This window comes from Tursiops truncatus, chromosome 10 (assembly GCF_011762595.2).
Source record: "Tursiops truncatus isolate mTurTru1 chromosome 10, mTurTru1.mat.Y, whole genome shotgun sequence".
Taxonomy (NCBI): domain Eukaryota; kingdom Metazoa; phylum Chordata; class Mammalia; order Artiodactyla; family Delphinidae; genus Tursiops; species Tursiops truncatus.
Genome location: NC_047043.1, coordinates 28,352,623 through 28,373,434, shown reverse-complemented (window position 1 = coordinate 28,373,434; position 20,812 = coordinate 28,352,623). Strand labels below are relative to the sequence as shown.

Here is a 20,812-nt window from a genome sequence, read left to right as displayed (position 1 = left end):
GCAAGCTTTCGTGCCACAAAGAGTTGTCCTTGGCAGTGCCTGGCTGTGTATTGTCATGGAATCCACAGCTGCCTCGCCGTGCTCTACTGGGGGACATGGCTGAGATCTAAGAACCAGGAAACCTTATCCATAAAAGCAATGTGTCCCTTGGCAACACATCACACTGGGGCTCTCCTCTCCTCTGGTTTCAAGTGTCAGGTCAGAATTCCAGAGGGGTGTTGCCTCCCATCTGGCTGGCATAAAAGTAGTTGTTGGCAATGCTTTGTCTGTGATTCCTACCCAGCAAGATAAGGTCTTGCCAAACCCACTTGGTACTCTTTGGTGATAAATTTCTCTTCTCCCAGGGTGTTACCTATGAAGAGACGCAGAATCAGAGAAAGTCAGGACTGGAAGGGATCTCTGAGCTTATCGAATTAATGCAGATCTGTGGTTTTACTGATGGGAAGTTGACCCACAGAGAAGTGATGGAGGCAAACTAGAGGTGGGCCTCCCAAGGACTCCATCCCAGAGAGAACCCTCTACATAAGCCCCATGGAGCCCATCATGGAAATGTACATGGGCACTTTTTTTTTTTTAGGATCAAGCAGGTGAAATGGAGACAAATTACAGAAGAGTTTGTGGTCACCAGTGGACTCTTCCCCCATCACTTGTCCTTTTCTCAAGTTCTAACCCTTCCCTGACCTTGCCCGGGTTATCAGGAGAATCTGGAGTCGAGTGTCTGGATAAATTACTTCATGGTACAGCCTGAGCGTCCAATATTTATCCCAAAGCAATAAATCTCTATTCACAAAATATTAGGAATGGTTGCTGCTTGCATAGAGTGAAGCAAGGAGGCTTTCTGAACAAGGGAAGTGAGGCAGAGTGGAGTGCTCTGGACCCTTCCTGCTGTGTACAGCTTACCCAAACTCTCCGAGTCCCATCTTCCTTATCTATAGAAGGGGGAAAATAATATGCAACTTACTGTGTTGTTCTGAGGATTAACGAGCATGAGCTATGCTGAGTCTAAGACAGAAACTGGGATCCTGAGGGCTTTGGTCACCTCTGTTCCCTTTCCTACCCTTTCTGTCAATAATGTAATAGGGAAGAACAAATCTGACTCCATATTGGATCTGTCTCTTTTATTTTAATCTTTGTATTCTATTGCTTTTGCTACAAGTTAATCACTAAAGGGGTGTTGCCTAAGGCTTAAAGTATACATAATGGCCCATCCTGGGGAACCCTGCTTCCCATGCCTGAGGATTAAGCTAAAATACCTTTGTTTAGCTCACAGGAAACATCCCGACCAGGCCAACCTATGAATGGCTGCAGGAAAGAAGAAATCAACACATCCCCTCCGGAGTCTGGCAGGAACCAGGAAATATTTGCAAAACTTAACACTTTTTTTACTTTACCTCCTCACCTTCCCCTCTTGGCTCTATAAAAGAAACTAGCACCCAAATCTGGGCAGGATGGTTCTTTGGGACACTAGTCCACCCACTTCTTGGTCTGCTGGCTTTCCAGATAAGGTCACTATTCCTCGTCCCAACACCTCATCTCTTGATCTATTGGCCTGTTGTGCAGCGGGCAGTATGAGCTTGGACTGCGTAACACTAACGCGAGCCCTGGCAGCAAGGGGAGGGCTGAGGAATAAATTGCAAGCAGCCCTGAGCTTTCCTGATTCATCTTTGAGGCCCTAGTAAATCTTTGCTCTGAATGAAGTCACTATTTTATGTTTCTTTTGTTCTGTTCCCTCCGCCCTGAAGAGTTAGGGTAATGCGTTCATGGAAGCTCATGTATGACAAAACTGTACAAAATCTGCCAGACCATTTTCCCCCAAAGTAAACAATGAATCCAAAAATCTAGGAACATCCCCAATCTATTTGGTGCCACATACTTGAATTAACTTGCATTTGCCCAAGTTACTCAAGGTATATCCTGTTAGACAACCTACATTTTAAATAAAACACTGGTTTTCTAGCAGGCAAAAATCCCCTGCCAACCATGGCTAATTCCTGCTTTGCTTCAAAGCAGGCTTCAACTGTTCGTCAGCACCCTTGGGCTTAAACCCAGGAAACAGAGGTATTGTTTCCCAGCCCCAAACAGAGTTATTATGTTCTTAGCTCCCTAATCTCTTTTACTAGACAAAACACAGCAGCAACACTGTAAATTGTTCCTAATTAGAGTAGCTGGATTAAAACGCCTTTCACCTCGCCACATTCCAGGCTGGATCTCAGGTGTATTTAAGCTTTGAGCAATTTGTCCAGGATTTATTTCTTGGTCAGAGCCTGCCCCCTGAAGTTTAATAAAGGTAAGTACAGCACAGTTTTGCTGCCTTCTTTTAACAAAAGGCACATTGTCTTTCTTCATAAGAATCATTGAGAGAGAAATAGATTTGGGACTTTTACCAAAATCTGCATCCGGCTGGGAAACATTCTAGGTGCGACAAAATGACCATCCCTCAGCCCCTCCATTTGTTCTGGAAGCATCCAAAAAATGGAGAAAATTAATCTTTCTAAAATAGCTAGTTGCAGATCTGGAAGAGCTTATCCAATATGAGGGATGGCAACATCTAAACACGATTCCGTTCTCTGTGTTCAATGTGAAACTCTCCACTAGTGGAATTCCTTACCCTGAGTGCTTATTATACTCATACATTAATGATCTTCACATTCAAACTGGAATGGGCAAGTCGGGCTCTTTTTCTTTCTTGACTCTCAGCAGTAGTTAACCCAGTTGCTGTCCTTGAACTCCTTCTTGAAATGCTTTTCTTTGCTTCTGGGTCCCATTGTCCTGGTTTCCCTCCTACTTCACAGGCTGCCCTTCTCCTTCCTCTTTACTGAATCCTCGTCCTCTCCCTACTCCTAAATGATGGGGTACCCTCAAAGCTCAATGCTTGGACCTACTCACTTCTTTCCCTGTACCTGCTAGGTGATTTCATCTGGTCCCATGGCTTTAACCATAATCTCCAGGGTGAAGACCCTAAGAGTGTATCTCTAGCCCAGATTCTCCCTTGAACAACAGATTGATATGCCAAGTGTCCTACTGGACATTACAAATTGAAGGTTTCATAGGCATCTCCAAGAACTGAAGCAGCTGACCAAGGCTACATAAGCTTGTGGCCAATCAAATCAATCAAAGTGACTTCCTATTTCAGGATGTCCCATGCTGTCTCCAATTATACACACACACACATTAAACCAAAGTCACATGGATATGATTTCAAGAGTCAAATAACTCTATAATTCCCTGCTTCTCAGAGACAAACTCTTTTAACTGATTTAGTTGATTCTTTTGATATTTATTTCTATGGTTCTAAATAACATGACTATAATGCTACTTCTTGGTTTCTCAGTTTTATTGATTTCCAAAAACAAAGAATGAGTATTTACATCTCTTTTCCTATCCTCTCAAATATACTTCCTATTCTCCACCTTCCTGATACATCGTTATTATTTTGGTTATATCAAAATCATTTCACATTATTGGCACTCTGTATGCTCTATTCATAGCTGAGCCAGGTAGTATGCTTAACTGCTGTTCCTTTTTTGCACAACATTTTATTTCTGTGAGGTGTAACTTTTTTTACTTGCTTAGATTTCTGTGTTCTTATGAAAAATCCATACCCAACCTACCTCAAAGTATGTAGGTCTCTTCTAAATAACACTCAAGTATATCAGGTATCTTATCATTTTCACCTTGTTGAGCAGTCTCTGCTGTGGGTCCAGCCTGGACCAGCCCCATGGCTGCTGTCTGGCTAGCGACTCCCTTATTCCCACACTAGAGGTTCCCTCTCTCTCTCTCTTCTACTGCATCTTGTGTCCCAAGTCTTTCTGGGCTTATTGCTGCCTTTGGTGCAGTCTATTCCCCAGTAACCTTTGGGAAAGGCAGTATTGCAGGAAAACGTGTCAAGAATTTCTGCGTCTGAAACTATCTTTATTCTTCCTCACACTTAATTGCTTTTAGGTTGCAGTCTTTTCTTCTCAACATTTTGAAGACATTTTCCATTGTTTTCTAGCTTATACTGCTGCTGTGAAGAGTCCTGATAATATTCTGATTTGGACCCTTCAGGTAAATCCCACTTTTCCTCTCTGAAAATATTTGCATCTTCTTTTTTTTTTCTTCTGTGACCTGAAATTTCACAATAATGTTGTCTCAGTCCATTTGGGCTGCTATAGAAAAATACTATAGACTGGATGCCATATAAACAACAAATACTTATTCAACACAGTTCTGGAGGTGGGAAGTACAAGATCTGGTGAAGGTTCTTCCGGGTTGCAGACGTCCGGCTTCTTGCTACAACCTCGGGTGGTGGGAAGGGCTGGGGAGCTCTGTGAGACCTCTTTTATAAGAGCCCGAATCTCATTCATGCAACATCCGCCCTCATGACCCAAACAATTCCCAAAGGCCCTACTTCCTACCACCATCACCTTGGGGACTAGGTATGAATTCATAACATATGAATTTGGGGAAGACACAAACATTCAGATGATAGCATGTCTAACTGTGGGTCTATTTTCATTTATCATACTGGGCATTCTGTGGGCCTTTTCAGTAGAGAAACTCATGACCCTAAGTGACCAAAAAATGTTCTCTGTTTATGACTTTAATGATGCCTTCCTTTTGTTCCTCTAGTCTTTCTTTCTGAAAATCCTACTATTCAAATGGTGAAATTCTGGGTCTAGTCCTCTAATTTTTTTTCTTTCATTTTACATCTTTTTCTTTTATTTCTATTTTCCAGGTCATTGCCTCAACTTTATCTTCCATCCCCTCAGTTGAAGTATTTTAGTGGTTATGTTATTCTATTTTTAGTTCCAAAGATTCTTTCTGTGGCCCCAGTATGCCTTTTTATAGCACCCTGTTCATAAAGGCAATGTTCTGTTGGAGGTTAGTATTGATCCCTGCCCTTCCCCTCTTTCTAGTCACGTCCCCCCACCCCCCTGCCCCTGCCCCAGCTTCCTTTCTCTGTTTTCTCCTTCATCTTCTAGTCGAGCTCATAGAACTGGATTCTAGGTGACACCATACTGGCTCTTTCTGTTTGTTTTGCCCTCTGCATTTAATACTGGGTGTTTTCCTAGAGAGCCTAGTGGGCTGTGACGGTTTGGCTATACTTTTCAGAGTAGGACATTGAAGAGCTGATTGGAAGGTCTGTGAACAAAGTGCGTAGGATGGTTCTTGGCTTCACTGTAGGTGTGAACATTTCATTAGCAAACACCCAGAGTCAGTATCTTTCAGTGTTTTCTCCTGGTGATCAGATTCTCCAGAGAGGACCGTCCCAGTCTCTTGCCAGGAGGAGGTAAGCCTCGCTGCTGGTGTTATATGTTAACTGTCACTGAATCTCTCTGTTTTGGAGATGGTAAACTCTCCCTCAAATGCTTCTGGAGTCTCACAGTCCCCAAATCCCATGTTTCCCCCACATATCCATATATTCTATTGCTAGGATGGAGGAAGGGATGGTTACTTGGTTGCTTGGGGTGAGGGAGGCATCTGAGAGTCTGTTTCTTAAACTGACTTTGAACAACCATACGGTTCAGTTCCACCTTCACTTCACTTCTTATGGACTCTGGTCCTGCCAAGTCTCCAGTCTCTTGGGGGATTCCGCAGGGTAAAGCAGCTTGCTTCTTGGCTTCCCTCGCTTCTGGCTTCATATTTAGCTTTCTTAGGCCAGCTAAGCCAGTTTGCACTCACCCCACCTGCTCTCCAAAGCTCTGTTGCTGTTGCTTCCTCTCTCTCTCCTTATCCTCAGTAGTTCAGGTCTGGAAATTCCTTCCTCCTACTGTTCACACCTTTAGAAATCCCCTTCCCTTGAGTGTGGCCAGGACTTGTGACTCACTTCTAGCCGATAGAATACGGAAAAAGGTATAGGATGTCACTCCCCTGATTACCTTATATTGGACAAGACTCTGTCTTAAAAGCAGACTGGACTAAGAGACTCTCCTTGCAGGCTTAATGACATAAGCGGCCATTTTGGAAAATCCCAGTGGCAGGGATGTGTAGGTGACCTCTAGTGTCCCAAGGTAGCCTCTGGCCAATAGTCAGCAAAAAGCCAAGGTTCTCTTTACCACTGCTGCAAGGAAATAAGTTCTGCCCGTAAACTGAATGAGTTGGAGGTGGATTCTTCTCCAGTCAAGCCTCCAGATAAAGAGGTAGACCAGCTAGCTCCTTCAGTCTTGTGAGACCCTGAGCAGAGGACCCAATTAAGCTGTGTCTGGACTCTTGACCCAGGGAAACTGTGAGAAAATAAATGCAGGTTGTTTTAAACCCCTAAGTTTGTGGCAGTTTTTTTACACAGCCATAGAAAATATTCCAATGTCTTTCTCCTTTTTTAATTATTTTATTGCTGTTTCAGTAGCATTCTGGAAGGGAGCTGAGCTGAATGTGTGTGTAGTCAGTGGGTTAGACAAACATGATATATGGTATGTGATCCAACACACTTTTAAAAGACCCTAATTTCAATTAAACAGGCAAATAAAAATTCTAGCTACTTGTTATGGACTGAATAGTGTCCCTGCAAAATTCGTATGTCGAAGCTCTAACCGCCAATGTGATTATTTGGAGACAGGGTCAGTAGGGAAGTAATTAAGGTGAAATGAGCTGATAAGGGTGGGGCCCTAATCTGATAGCATCGGTGTCCTTATAAGAAGAGGAGGAGACACCAGAGAGCTCTATTTGCATGTGCATGGAGAAGAGGCCATGTGAGGACACAGACAAGACAGAAGAGCAGTCTCACTAGAAAACAAGCCCAACGGCAGCTTCAACTTGGACTTCCTGGACTCCAGAACCATGAGAAAATAAATTTCTGTTGTCTAAACCACTGGTCTGTGATGTTCCATTATGGCAGTCTGAGCTGACTAATATACTCCTACAGATAGCAGTAAATGTGGACTTGACTTACTTTTGTAATCACAGGCTGCTGAGACTTAGGACATCAGGGTTACTCATAAAATAGTAGCTAGATGATACCTGAGCTCCCTTGCAGACCAAGTAGTCTAGGATTCTAATTACAATCAAATTAGCAGTTCCAATCCTGCTAGGCTGACTTATATAACCCTCTTCTTATTGTAATTCAACTTCCATAACTACTACCCTGGCATAGCCATTTGCCATCCATGTTGCCCTGCTCACGTCTCACCTCTCTGTGCCTTAGTTTCAGCAGTTGTAAAACAGGGATATTATTCCCCCTTCACAAGCTTATTGTGAAGATTACATGAGTTAATAGATGCACAGCACTTAGAATAATGCCTGACACATAGTGAGGACCCTCTACACATAGCTTCTTCTTTTATGACTTCTTACCACCACCATCATCATCGTCATCACTGCAATTGTTATTGAAAGAAATCAACACTTGCTTTAAAAATGCCACAGCGGATTGTTAGGAGGCTCTGGAAGCCTCTGAATCAAAGGGCTTAGTTCTTCTGGGCACTGTGGTCAGGACTGAAACTCAGGTGAGCCCAAAGTGATGGCAGTATGGAAGGGAAATGTTGCTTCCTGCAGTGCCTTCACCTGCTGCTCTCTATCTCATCCAAAAGTAGCAACGGCCATACATGTAAATAACTTCCAAAAGTGCCGACAGTGCATCATGAAAGAAAACCAGGTGCTTTAAGGTCTTTCTGGATGCTGACAACCAAATTCTCCCTCAATTTTCCTCTTACATAGAGAGAATTCTGGGAGTGATGAATCTCATATCTAACCTCATAAGGCTTGCTTAGGATTGCAGGTAATTTTCAAGGCTGTTATGAGGCTGTAGAAATGGACTAGGAACCAAAAGTCCTAAAAGCGCCCTTTACTGGCTTCACTTTGGGAAGTCAGTTCACTTGTCCAAGCCTCTATTTCATCATGTCTGCACTAGGTCTGCCTGGACACCTCACGTCATTGGATGGGGGACCAGATGAAAGTGCCTTGTAAACTGAAAAATAATGCATTATATATATATATATACTGCTTTATACTTCCTAAGTAACAGCTATGAAGCTATCTGAAATGGACACTTCTATTTTGTTTCTGATTAACTTTCAAAGTTCAGTGACTGTACCACAAAAACAAGCATAAAATCCAACTGGAAGTTTTTGGAGGAAAACGCCTTTTCTCTAGGAAATTTCACCAGTGACTTTTTTTATAAGAAAGTGAACATGGTCCATCAGTGCATCTAAAGTGATTTCATGACATTTCCTTACTCCAATTCAGGTGATTAGAAATGTCACATGAATAACGCTATTTTATGAAAAAGGAAACCATAGTTTGTGGCAGTGAGAGGCTAGTACAACTGACATAATTTCCGACAAAAACTTAATCTTCTACATTTATGAAGCAATTCCTTTGAATCAAACCCCATGGAAGTAAATCTCTCCATTTAATTGAAGATAAAGATGGCTGTCATGAAACTGCTGAGAGTTCCTTATTATATTCTCAGACTCCGAAATCAGAAAAATCCATTGAATATTGAGCATGATTTCTTCACTGACATTTAGCTCTAATGTCAATTTGCTCCAAAAAATTTTCCTTGATTTTAGGGTTCCCGGTTTTATTCAGTTGATGAAAACTGAGTTAGCGTGATGTCGTTTGAGGACCCTCCAGTATAAGAAAGTACATAGTTGCCTAAAAGAGGAAAAAGAGGATAAGAATTATTGCTACTATGTTGGAATCAAGCATAAGACCAAAATGAAAATAAGCCTATGCAATTCCTTACAATTTTGGACAGTGTTAGGAAGAGGTTAGGGTGTACAGCATTTTATTAATGCCATAGAAGCTTACATTTGTCAGACATCTCTCATTTGAGAAGAGAAGCACCGTATTTTCAGACGTTGGGGAATGAGATTGGTTTGAGATCACTGAATGTTACTGCTGGAAGGAAACTTAGTGATCTCTTAGTTTTTCTTTTTACTGATGAGGAACAAAGGTCCAAAAAGGTAAACAGATTTATTAAAAGCCCTCAGGCTGGTTGGTGGCAGTGATAACAGGACCCAAAGCTTCTGGATGAGCACATTGAGCATTTGGGGAGGGAAATATGCTTTTTCAAGTTCCGACACTTGAACTTTATCTGAAATCCAAAGAATTTTGATTGGACTCTAAAGTGAGTTGCCCATGATGGATTCATGCTCTTTCTTCCTACCCCTTAGAACCTTTGGTTTGTTGTAACTCACGTTTGTGTTGGAATGGGTTGAAAGTCTTTTTGAATCTGGGTTTGACAGATGAATCTGATGAGTTTTGCTGCACAAAAGAAAACCAAGTCATTTAGGCATTCAAAGTATGCTTTCAGGTGCCTGCTTTTTCATTCAGACTCCCTCAGAAGATTACAAATACTCAATTTTTCTTCTGCCAAATGTGCATTTACTTTAAAGCAAATGAGCCACCTACCCAGAAAACAAAATCTCATTTCTGTCACCTAATTTGAAAGAGAAACTGGAGAAGGGGTACAAATCCAGAAGATGCAAAGCCCTCACTGACCACTGCTGCCTTCTGAAAAAGGTCAACAATTTACATTAAAAACAGGGAGATAGGGCTTCCCTGGTGGCGCAGTGGTTGAGAATCCGCCTGCCGATGCAGGGGACACGGGTTCGTGCCCCAGCCCGGGAAGATCCCACATGCCACAGAGCGGCTGGGCCCGTGAGCCATGGCCGCTGAGCCTGCGCGTCCGGAGCCTGTGCTCCGCAACGGGAGAGGCCACAACAGTGAGAGGCCCGCATACTGCAAAAAAATAAAAAATAAAAATAAAAATAAATAAAAACAGGGAGATAAACCACTATCAGGCGTCTTTACTTTTGGTTTTGGTGTATTTTCCTTTTCAGTGTTTGTCTGTCTTTGGCCTTCCAGTGAGAAAAATTCTGACTTCCTGCTTTGTAGGGTGGGGAGTGTCCTGTCTTGTTTTACTAACTAAAGGTTTGACTTTAATGCAGTCACACTGCTGTAACTCCCTCCTTTTCTTAAGAGTAGAGAATGATTCATTAGTTTCACATTTTCTGGTTCAAGGGATTTTAGTTCTTCAAGACGTAAAATCAAAATCACAGAATATTAGAACTTCTGCTTTGAGTAACTAGTCTAACACTTATTTTTACATCTTGAGAACATTGAAACCAAAAGGTACTAAGTGACTTTCCCGAGGTCACACAGCCAATTGGTTACTGAGTCAGAAATACAATCAGGTCTGCCAGCTCCTGGGGTCACAGCCCTCTCCTATGAAATGCAGACCCAGGAAAATTATTTTATAAAAATGCCAGAGGTTAATTTCCTCACTGTTTTTTTAATTTCAAAACGTTATATTATCCCTTGTTAAGAATCTCTAAATATCCATGTAGTTTTTCATGCACTTAAATCAGCTGATTTTTATCACACACAGAAATTTCTGCTTTAGAACCCTTTCTGAGAGGCCCTCCGTGTCTTGCTAAAAGACACAAGTCTGAGTTAATGTCAAAAATACAAAACCGAGAGGCAAGTACTTTTGTTCCTAACTATACTGTTCCTTAAGTGGATTGCACTTTTGTGGCAAAGAATGGAAACAAGAATCCTTTGTTTCCATACAAACTTATCAGTTTGTAGACTGAAGAGCTAAAATTGCAAGTAACAAAGTCAGGTACACCAGCATAAGGGAAAATTCATAAAGATCATTTTACATATTAGAAGTTAATGAAGGCTTCCCCGTCTGATTTTCTGGAGAAGGAAAAGTGCTCTGCAGGAGATCTAGACAGGCAGGCAGAGAAAAGGACCCTACTGATTCTAGATATTGGGAGACAAGTCAGACTATAACAAGCAACACCGTTGAAATGTATTTGCTCACAAGAGCACCCCAGACCCCCATGCCTGAGCATCCTTGAAGCTTTCCACACCCTCGCATCCATTCATCCATTCACTCATTCACCCATTCATTCAACAGCTCTTTAATGAGTATTGACCATGTGCTGGACATCGTGCCAGATACCAGGAATATAACGGGACAGAAACTCAAGGGGTTTACACAAAAGTGGGCTTGCCGTGGGACTGTGTAAAAAAGTGCAAAACTGGAACTTCACGAACTGCCTCCACGGCTGCAGGAGATGATTACCTTTGATGCTTGGTTCCAAAAGCTTAAAGGAGACAACTTGTTGAGCAGCAGCTGTCGCAGCTACAGGGCAAAAAAGAAATAGTGAGGAACTACACATAGGCAATCGTACAGAGGCAAATCAAGAGCAAAACTGAAGGGCTTCCCTGGTGGCGCAGTGGTTGAGAGTCCGCCTGCCGATGCAGGGGACACGGGAGGATCCCACGTGCCGCGGAGCGGCTGGGCCCGTGAGCCATGGCCGCTGAGCCTGCGCTCCGCGGCGAGAGAGGCCACAGCGGTGAGAGGCCCGCGTACCGCAAAAAAAAAAAAAAAAAAAAAAAAGAACAAAACTGAAGAGTGTAATTGTTATTTAGTAGTAGTATTTCCTGGAAGCATTTAATAAGCGATAAGCATGTGGATCTGATGAAAGGATTTCTTTTCTTTTATTTCTTTTCTTTACCTGTAAACAAATCTAGAATGAAACAAAAAGCAACAGTTCCAAAAAACATAATAATTCAGATTCTAGACATTAGTAATTGGCAATAATGGCTAAATTGAAGTTTGTCTTTGAAGTGAAGAGTGTCCTTATCAAGTGAATGGTGCAAACAACAGAATTATTTAGTCCAATCAAGAAGGAGGCAAATTGCTTCTTTGTAAACAGGGGTTTGGAGGCATGTGCAACAATTATGATAATTATAAAATATCCTTATCTTCTTATTAAAACAGAGGCTACATTTTTTAGCTTATTGTCTTTACCTCTCTCTGCAGAATTGCTCAAAGCTTGGAAAAATAACGAAAGAAGTTTAAGTTTTTTTCTATTTTCTTTTACTTACATTGGTCATCCTTCATTAGGAATTCTATTTAATGTTAGAGGCTATGTAATATTTACTACATAAAATTCTAGAAACATACATACAGATAGGCCTTTCAGCATATTCTAAGTGAATGAATAAATTAAGTAAAGGAGCAAAAAGGAATTCACCCCAAGGAAAGTTTTTCTGCTGGTTAATTATGCCAAATCATAATTTAAAACTAAAAACAAGTTTCCCCTTTTTTTCTACAATGTTCACATTATATGTTGTGGTTAGTTCTCTACAGCTCTATTTTCAGCAATGAGTGTTTAGTTTCTTTGTCTCCTGATGGAACCTGCCTTTTGTGAAATTATAGAATTTTATTATGCAGGTACCCATGGTCTAACTTCTTATATATGAATAAGGGCCCTAGAACTGAAGGGGAGGGACTAGATGCCTGGGTTAAAGGAGAAAGAGAGAAATGAATACACATACCTTACTATCCAAGAGCATTCCAAAACAGAAGATGAAAAAGCCCTTAAAAAAAGGAATAAGGCACATGTATTATCTTTTCCTTTTCCAGTAAAGAAAGCATTTATATGTATTTCTATTCTATTATATCCCCCAACATTGAAATTATTTCCTTGTCTGTCCCCCTGTTGACTGTGGGTCCTTGAAGGTAAGGATACTGTATAAACTCCACGATGCCTGGATTAACACAAAGTACGCAAACATTTTTTTTTTTTTGGTTGAACATATAATTAAATTATTGCGTGAATAAAGTCTGAAACACACGTGGAGCACCATTTTCCCCTTTGTGTTATCCTAAACCCAAAACAAAGAACTTCCATTTGCTTCTATGTCTTAGTCTTTCTTTAGGCATTAAACAAACATTAACTAAGCGTCTATGATGTCAGCAGTCACTGAAGTCCGACCCCAAGGCCAAGTAGAGGAAGTTGACTATATCAGCATCCTTTCCATCAGGTCCATCCAGCCCTTGGGTAACCCTTGGCAGAGTCTTTCTTGGACCTTGAAATTCTCCTCCCAGGCAGAGGACCCTCAGTTGGTGCCTGTTCAGACAGCGTGTCACCAAGGGCCCTGGACAGCAGTTCCCTAAACCTGTCACCATTAGGTGTGTGCTCTCCATGACTGCCCTCTGTGCCACCACCTAAATGTACCCTGGTTTGTTGCAGTAGGTGGAGAACCAACTGGATTCAGGAGATATCTACTGAGCACTTACTCTGTGCCAGGCACTGCACTAAGTGCTAAAATGATCTCATTTAATCTTCACATTTACTCTAAGATACAGGTAATAATATTATCAGATAATTAATATTAATAATATTAATTAATATTAAAAATATTATCAGGTACTTAATATTACAGGTAATTAATTAATTAATGAGAGAATTAAGGTAAAGAGAAATTAAATAATTTGTTAGCAGTCACACAGTTGGATAGCATGACACATTTGAGCCCAGAGCTATTTAACTCCAGAGCTCAAACGTTTAACCACCACTACCCTGAGTCGTTGTCCAGAGGAGACCCAACAAATATTTCTTGAACCAGGACTGAAGGCTCTCTTCCAGATTCACCAAAACCTAAGGATTGTTTTGCCCACCTACTCTCTGAATACTCTCTGATCATGGCATGTAAAACCCATCCTTGGCAGCAGAGTTCGGCAAACTTTTTCTGTAAAGAGCCAGAGAGTAAATATTTCAGGTTTTGCAGGTCATCCAGTCTCTTACAACTGCTCAGTTCTGCCTGTGTAAGGAAAACAGCCACAGGCCCTATATAGATGAATGGGCAAGACTGTGTTCCAATAAAACTTTATTTACAAAGACAGTGCTGCCTACAATTGGCCAGGCCCTACTTTATGGCACATTAGGGACTTCTTCTGCACCATTCAGACTCAAAAAGCACTCTGGATTTATTTCCCTTTCCCTGTGTGCTTTAAAAGACATCAGCACAAGACAAAGAGGACTGGGTCAACGGCAAGAGAGATTAGTGTTAGCTATGTGAACTCTAACTGATTTAAAACCCTGGAATGGATTACTGAAGAAGCCCAATATTCTGCTTCAGTATGAGAATCACTGTTGGGAAGACTGGATCTTATTTTATTTTATTTTTTTCTATTCACTGTTGCCAGGCAATTTGGGTTATAATAGTCCTGCTAGAGGCAGGGAAATGAGATCGATCACCCCCAGAGTGGTTTTCCCATCCTCAATTCTCTACAATTATTCCAATTACCCGATGATGTAATAGGTTGTTCTCACCGCTCTCACCTGGGATGCATTGAGTGATGCGAAAATAACGTGCCAGGCCGGATTCTGGCTGTCAACCATTGTTCCTATGCCAAACCCCCAAGTGAGCCCTAGCAGGGGGGTCAGAACGAGAAGGCTCCTCCCCACGCGGACGACAGTGGCCTTGCTGTCCTGAGTCAGCCTTTCTCCAACAGCGGGCCTCCAGAGCTTCGTGAGAACTAACAGGACCACCACCAGATTCACAGCCACGATAGTCAGGGCGGGACCCGCAAAGGCCAGGAGAGGTTTGCTCCCATCGGACCAGTTAAGCCAACACACATCTTTCCTTTCATAGCCATTGCTGGGTTGTGTGACCGCAATGGTGACGATGGATATAATAAGAGGACACCCGTAGCCCAGGCAGAACCCGACAGCCACCAACAAAGGCGTGGTCATGTGGTGGAACACCAGGATAACCCGATAAGCCAGCAGGAAGCTGAGCAGAAGCATCCAGAAGAACAAGGAGAGGTAGAAAAAGTGTGTAAAGAACACTGCAGCTGTGCAGACTCCAGACGGGTTCGCCGTGGTGTGCACGGAGGCAGCGACAATAAACCAGATGTCTGCGATCAGGAGGCACAGGGCTATGTTCACCATGCAAATGTGACGCATGTGCGAGGTTTGGCTTCTGCTGACCTGCTTCCAAAACAGAGCTTCGATGGTCAGGCATAAGACAAGACTTCCGATGGAGACCCCCAGTCCCACAAAGGTGATCCATTTCACAACGGGAACGATGGCAGGGGGGACAGAGGGTGACATCAGCACGGAGAAGGAGGTCAGGTGAGTACAGCGGCACGTCACCGAGTCTGGAGTTTCATTCACTAGGTGGCAGCCATTATCGTTCCACTGCGAATGGTTGCAATCCCAAAACACACAATGAGGCTGGCTCAGATTTGATTCTATCTTGGAAAAAGTCAGGAAAATTTCATTGATGGAATAGTTTGGGATAACCATGGATATCACGGGCCCATTGACCTGAGCATTTCCATTTTTGGTAGCAGGTAGAATGTTCCCCAGGGTCAAGGAGGTCATGCTGATGATAGTTTCTGGAAGGGACTCCTGGAATTGGTCTGACCTAATTAATGCATGGCCTCTGATGGGAATGGAGGGGTTTTTTAGGAACATTTCAGTCTGATAGTTGTAACCCAAATTGCTTTGATTTGAGGATGCTGGAATCCCTTTCCAGTTAATGAATTCTTGAGAAAATTCCAGAGGCAGAGCTGTCGAAGGGACCAGAACACTGATGTTTTCCAGTGATGCTAGGAACTGGGACCCGGCGTTCTTTTCTTTCTGAAGTAACACTGTCCAGTTGGTCACCGAGGTAGAATTAAGGATGTGGTCAGATATACTGATGACATTCTGAAATACAAGGGTGAACGTCAGTTTGGATTTTGAGGAAACAGATCAGAGGACTACGGGTGGATAGTCGTGAGTCTTAAGCTCAGGAAAATGGCCCAGAGAATTGGCTCAGTTGAGGACCACATTAAAACTCAGCAATGAAATTCAGCTCTGGGGCTCCGCGCAGTGGAAGCATTGGATTAAGAAAGGAGGGTCAGGGCTTCCCCGGTGGCACAGTGGTTGAGAGTCCACCTGCCGATTCAAGGGACACGGGTTCGTGCCCCGGTCCGGGAAGATCCCACGTGCCGCGGAGCAGCTGGGCCCGTGAGCCATGGCCGCTGAGCCTGTGCGTCCGGAGCCTGTGCTCCACAACGGGAGAGGCCACAACAGTGAGAGGCCTGCGTACCGCAAAAAAAAAAAAAAAAAAAGAAAGAAATGAGGGTCAGCAGAATCACGTCAGTTCCACGGTGATCACCCCCGGGAATTCATACTCCGGTTGGGGCTTCGGAGGAGAAGAGGAGCATCCTGCAATGGGTGCTGCAGAGTGTGCATTTTCTTCCTTCTGAGATGGCAAACGGGACTGCATGACTCCTCAGGCTGAGGGTCCAAGAGTGAAACGTTACTTGTAATTGCTTTCCCATATCATGGTTTTTTGCTAATATCAGAAGTTCTAAATTCATGTCATGAATGTTCAAGTTTTAATTCATTTGTATTTATGACTTTTCTTTAATAGAGGAGAATATAAAGCAAAAATCCTTAAACACTGGACATGCAACAAGGAAGCATTGAATTGTTGTGGGTTTTAAGGGTCAGTCTCAGTTTGAGATTCCTTTTCAAGGAATTCCCTGGCAATTCAGTGGTTAGGATTCTGTGCTTTCACTGCTGAGGGCCCAGGATCGATCCCTGGTTGGGGAACTAAGATCCCTCAAGCAGTAAGGCCAAACAAACAAACAAAAACAATAGCAACAACAAAAACCAGGTTCCTTTTCCAAACGTACCTGAAAGGCAGCGTTTTCTCACCCAGGACCCTCACTCACTCTTACGGGTCTGGTTCCCAGGCATCTGCTGTGGGCGTCTATCCCTCTGGCTGAGTCTTACCCTAACTGAGCCCTCTGTGGCTTCTGGCCTGGATTGCATAGTGAGCTTCTCCTATTGCCCCAGCAACCTCTGCCTTCTTTTTGTTTTTGTTTGTGTTTGCTGCTCTGTTTTTGTCCTTCATTTTATTTTTAGCCTTTTTGTGTCACCTTGTTTTAGTTGGTCTCTTGTAAACAATGCATAGTCAGACTTTAAAAAAAAAAACAAATCTGAGCATCTTTGATTCAGGGAGTTTAACTTATTCACACTTAATGTCATCTCTGACATTATGTTCACCTTATACAGTTAAGCAGGATTGTGTGATTATGTAACAATATACATTATATAATCCAATTTTGTAAAATATTATATGCTTTAACATATAAAATGCACACATCCAAAGTGTTTGGAAGGATATTTATTTAACAAATATTTATTGAGTACCTGCTATGTGTCCCTTGTCCATTTTCTAGGCACTGAGGTGACATGTAAAATGTAAGCAGTGGCTATTCTAGGGTGACAAGATTACATATCACTTATTTTTCTTTTTGTTTATTTGTATATCTTATAGTGAGCATGTCTCATTTGAGTAATTTTTAAAGTTAATTTTTAAATGTCCAAACTAAGTCATGAATTCCCCAGTCGAAAAAATGGAGCTCTTAAAATATACTAAATATGATATACTAAAGTCAGAGCTTATAGCCACGGGAAGGAACAACTGCCGACTCAATATTAAATATTAAAAAGTTGGCACCTGTGTCATTCAGGGCAGAGGCTCACGCCTTCCCCTCAGCCAGATGCTATCCAGGCAGTCTGCCTGGAGGCGGCTCCCTCTCACTTTGAACTCACATAGTTGATCCCGGGGGTTGCTTATACACTGCTGAGGAAGCAGTGAAGCTCACGTCAAGACTGTTACATGGCTCTTTGGTCCTTTTCAACAGCACCCCATCAACTGGGGCTTCTGCCATTCCTCCTGCAAGATTGAGCATTTAAAGTGAGCCCTTCAAGCTCAGGCAGACCTTACCTCCATTGTCGAACTGGACACACTGAAGTGTCTTTCTAGGGACAGGGACGAGATATTGCCCAGAATTGACACCACAGAAGCCAGATTCCCAGCTGTGGTTGATGGGTTTTGCTGAATGACCATTGAAAGATTCTGCACCAAGGATGACACGGTTTCCTCAGTGGCGTTGCTGGCAATCACACTGAAGTTCTAGGAATAGAAATGGTTATGTTCCAGAAAACAATGAAATGCTTGTGCTTCATCAGACTTAAATCAGATTTCATGGCCACGAATAACCAGCATTTGTATGGTGCATTATAACGCAGGATAATCATATAACAATGATAACAACGATATAATGGCTGTCATTCAGTGCTTTTTATTTTCCATACAGTGCGCTAAACGTTTTACTGGGGATTCACTGATTTCATCTTTACATTACCCTTTAAAGGAGGTACCATGATATTTTCATTTTATGATTAAGGAAATTGAAACTTGAAGAGATTCACTAAGAAGCACTTTTATATAAATTGTTACCCTGATTATACAGAACCTGATGTTCAGTGAGATTCAGTGACTTTCCAAACAGTACCCAGCTAGGAAGTGGAAAGGTAGGGTCTACTTGGCACTAAATCCTATGTTATATCCATTATACTGTGCTGAGAAATCCCTATAGAGGATTTAGAGGGACATAAGTGGAGACTTTGCTACACTTGGTCACTGGATTTGGGGTTTTACTTCTTCCTTGAGGCTCCCATCTGCTTCCACGACACTGAGCTAATTTGGAAGGCAGCCAAGAGGGATATTCCCTTTGTTCAAAGCACATCAACCCAGGATCCCAGATCCCCCCTGTTTTCCTTTTTACTCTTCTCAGCTGACAGAGCTGTTTTCTGCCTAGGGCGCCTGGGATCTGACTGTCCTCACACCCTGGGGTGACCTGGTCCCAGCTACGATTCGTGTCCAGAAACTGGGCCAAAGAAGGCAAGAACAAGGATGAACCTCAGAAGACACCTGCTCCAATCTCCCTCCCCAGTTTACAGATGAGAAAACTGAGGTCCAGAAAGAGAGCAGTAAACCTTCCACGGTCCCTTGGTGAATACTGTGGGGTTCTCTGCTTCCAAAGCAGGATCTCTGGCTGGGACTGAAGTTCTGCTCACTACGAACTATTTGCAGGATAGTGTCTGTGAGCTGGTCCTGGAGTTCCTCTTCCATGACTTGAGTTTTAAATCCTCACCATTTGCTTCCATCTTTCTATCTACTACATCTTAAGTACTTGAAACTTCCTAAGAGAGCGTCATGTGAAGGTCATAGCACTGGACCGGAAATCAAGTGACCATGTTTCTAGTTCAACACTACTGCTACCAGAGGGACCACTAGCCCCTTAGTCTCCCCTTTTCTGATCTATAGAAGGAAGTTGGTGAGGCACATGGCCCTGGAGAGCCACTGAAGTTCTATCATTCTATATGGCTGACTCATTCCCTGCCCCGGTTTCTGACAAATGTACTAAGGTTATAGCTTCTGACTTATAGCTTCACTTGGATCTTTGATTCCCAGGCTTTCAGAGGCCAGCTTAGTTGCTGTTCTGCCGTCTTCAGCTCTCTTCAGCATTGATTCACACCTCTGCAGCACCCTCCCCCCAAAACCACCCAATCTTACGTTTCTGAGGTCCTCACTACTCACGCCTACACTCCCTGGGTTTCCCAGGGTCTGATGTCACTGACTTCTGACCAATGAGACAAATTGATACATTTTACCTTCCACCCAGCCATGCTCACTGGGAGACACCCACTGTGAAACTCAAAACCAGGGCAAATCTGCAAGGCGGAAATGCTTTTTTTACCTTCTTCAGTTCTTCCAGCTCAGAGAGCACACACGTCTCCCTGAGGACATGCCACCCAGAGGGTTGGCACCTGGCCGTGATGATTCCGGAGTAGCCGCTGCTACAGGGAAGAGTATACTCATCATTCTTAGACCCAAATCCAAAGACTATGCTGTTACACTGGGCTGGAAAAGAATGGAAACGAAGAAGAAAAATGTCTCTGAATATTTTGACACTCTCTATAAACTATAAAGCAGTACTTTCTAAGTCATGTTTTCAGACAAAACCCAGGCAAAACTCAGGAGTAGGAGAAGTTTGTCTTTGATGCCCAGCTTCACCCCATCAACCCCTTTTCCTCTTTCCTGATGTCCTACCCTCCCCAAGGCTGGCCCCCTTTCCCTCCAGGTGTCTGATCTATGCCAACAATCTGAATTTAATGGGCTATCAAATAGTTAAGTATTCGGTGAAAATAAGACGGGGTGTGATCCCTCCCAGGAAATATTTTCACTCTTTAAGGGAATACTAGAAAACCAGAAAATCTTCAAGACACTATGGGACAAAGCAGGCATGATAGGGTTAAAAGATGGGCAGTTGCCATTTGGGGGTGACATGTCCTACTTTGTACCCCTTTAAAGGCTTCTCACATCGTGATCAGCCACTAGTTCCTCCTGCAGCTGGCCCTTCATAATATACTCTTACCACGTTGGGACTGCGAAGAGGAAGCCTTGAAAGGAAGAACCACAAGGGCTATGAATTTTGTTTCTTTTCCCCACTGCTGTGTCTTAAGTGCCTAATCACTTTGGATACTTAGTAAATATTTGTTGAATAAATGTTGAAAGTGGCACAAAGCTTGGTAAGAGAGGTTTAAAACTGAATGTAAAGAATTTTTTAAACATCTGAAGAAAAGAAGTAGGGTGTGTGTGTCTATGTATATCTGTGTGTGTTTGTGTGTCTGGGTGTATGTGAATGACCTGGAAAAAATGCTTTCTCTCCTGGGTCCCTTGGATTATGATTTAGGAATTTCATCAGCCCCAGGGCTCTTCCAGCATGTATACCAGGAAACGATTGCTGAATCATTTCCATCAGCGCCTGCAGTGAATCAGTCTTGTGTGACGTTTACACTAAGAACTGGAGGTCAGCTGACCCATGAGCAAGCGTCTGAAATAGTGGAGCTGAAATTGAGTTTCATCCTGGTCGGGAGGAGAAACAGCTGCTTGTTTCTACTAAAAGTCAGTCTTAGAACAATTCCGTTTCGGGAACATCTCCAATATATAATACAATCTACTAATTAGGCTCCCCTAATCTACTTCCCTACAGAGGACGGGAATCCAGTGTTACCTTTTCCGAACACTCTGAAAGAGTTGTCTTCTAGTGGAAACAGCTGATGCAGGCCTGTCTTAGCCTTCTTAGCCGCCTGCCCAATGCCTGACAGCAGTTCAGATGTGTTGCTGGAACCAACAACTTCATACCCAGCAATGATGCTTCCATTTCTACAAT

At 42.8% G+C, this 20,812-nt stretch overlaps 1 protein-coding gene across 5 annotated transcripts in view; it reads right to left on the bottom strand.

Annotated features, from left to right (window-relative positions):
- Positions 1-4,936: 4,936 nt before the first annotated feature.
- Positions 4,937-20,812, bottom strand: part of ADGRF1 (adhesion G protein-coupled receptor F1) — a 39,511-nt gene continuing 23,635 nt past the window's right edge. For all 5 annotated transcript variants that reach the window (XM_073810643.1, XM_019949987.3, XM_073810644.1 and 2 more), the window contains 8 exons: positions 20,654-20,805; positions 19,337-19,500; positions 17,518-17,706; positions 14,067-15,440; positions 12,277-12,318; positions 11,015-11,074; positions 9,120-9,186; positions 4,937-8,574 (listed from right to left, as the gene is read on the bottom strand). In XM_073810643.1, coding sequence (XP_073666744.1) covers positions 8,501-8,574; positions 9,120-9,186; positions 11,015-11,074; positions 12,277-12,318; positions 14,067-15,440; positions 17,518-17,706; positions 19,337-19,500; positions 20,654-20,805 — 2,122 coding nt within the window. In that variant the 3' untranslated portion in view covers positions 4,937-8,500. The remainder of the gene's footprint in view (positions 8,575-9,119; positions 9,187-11,014; positions 11,075-12,276; positions 12,319-14,066; positions 15,441-17,517; positions 17,707-19,336; positions 19,501-20,653; positions 20,806-20,812) is intronic.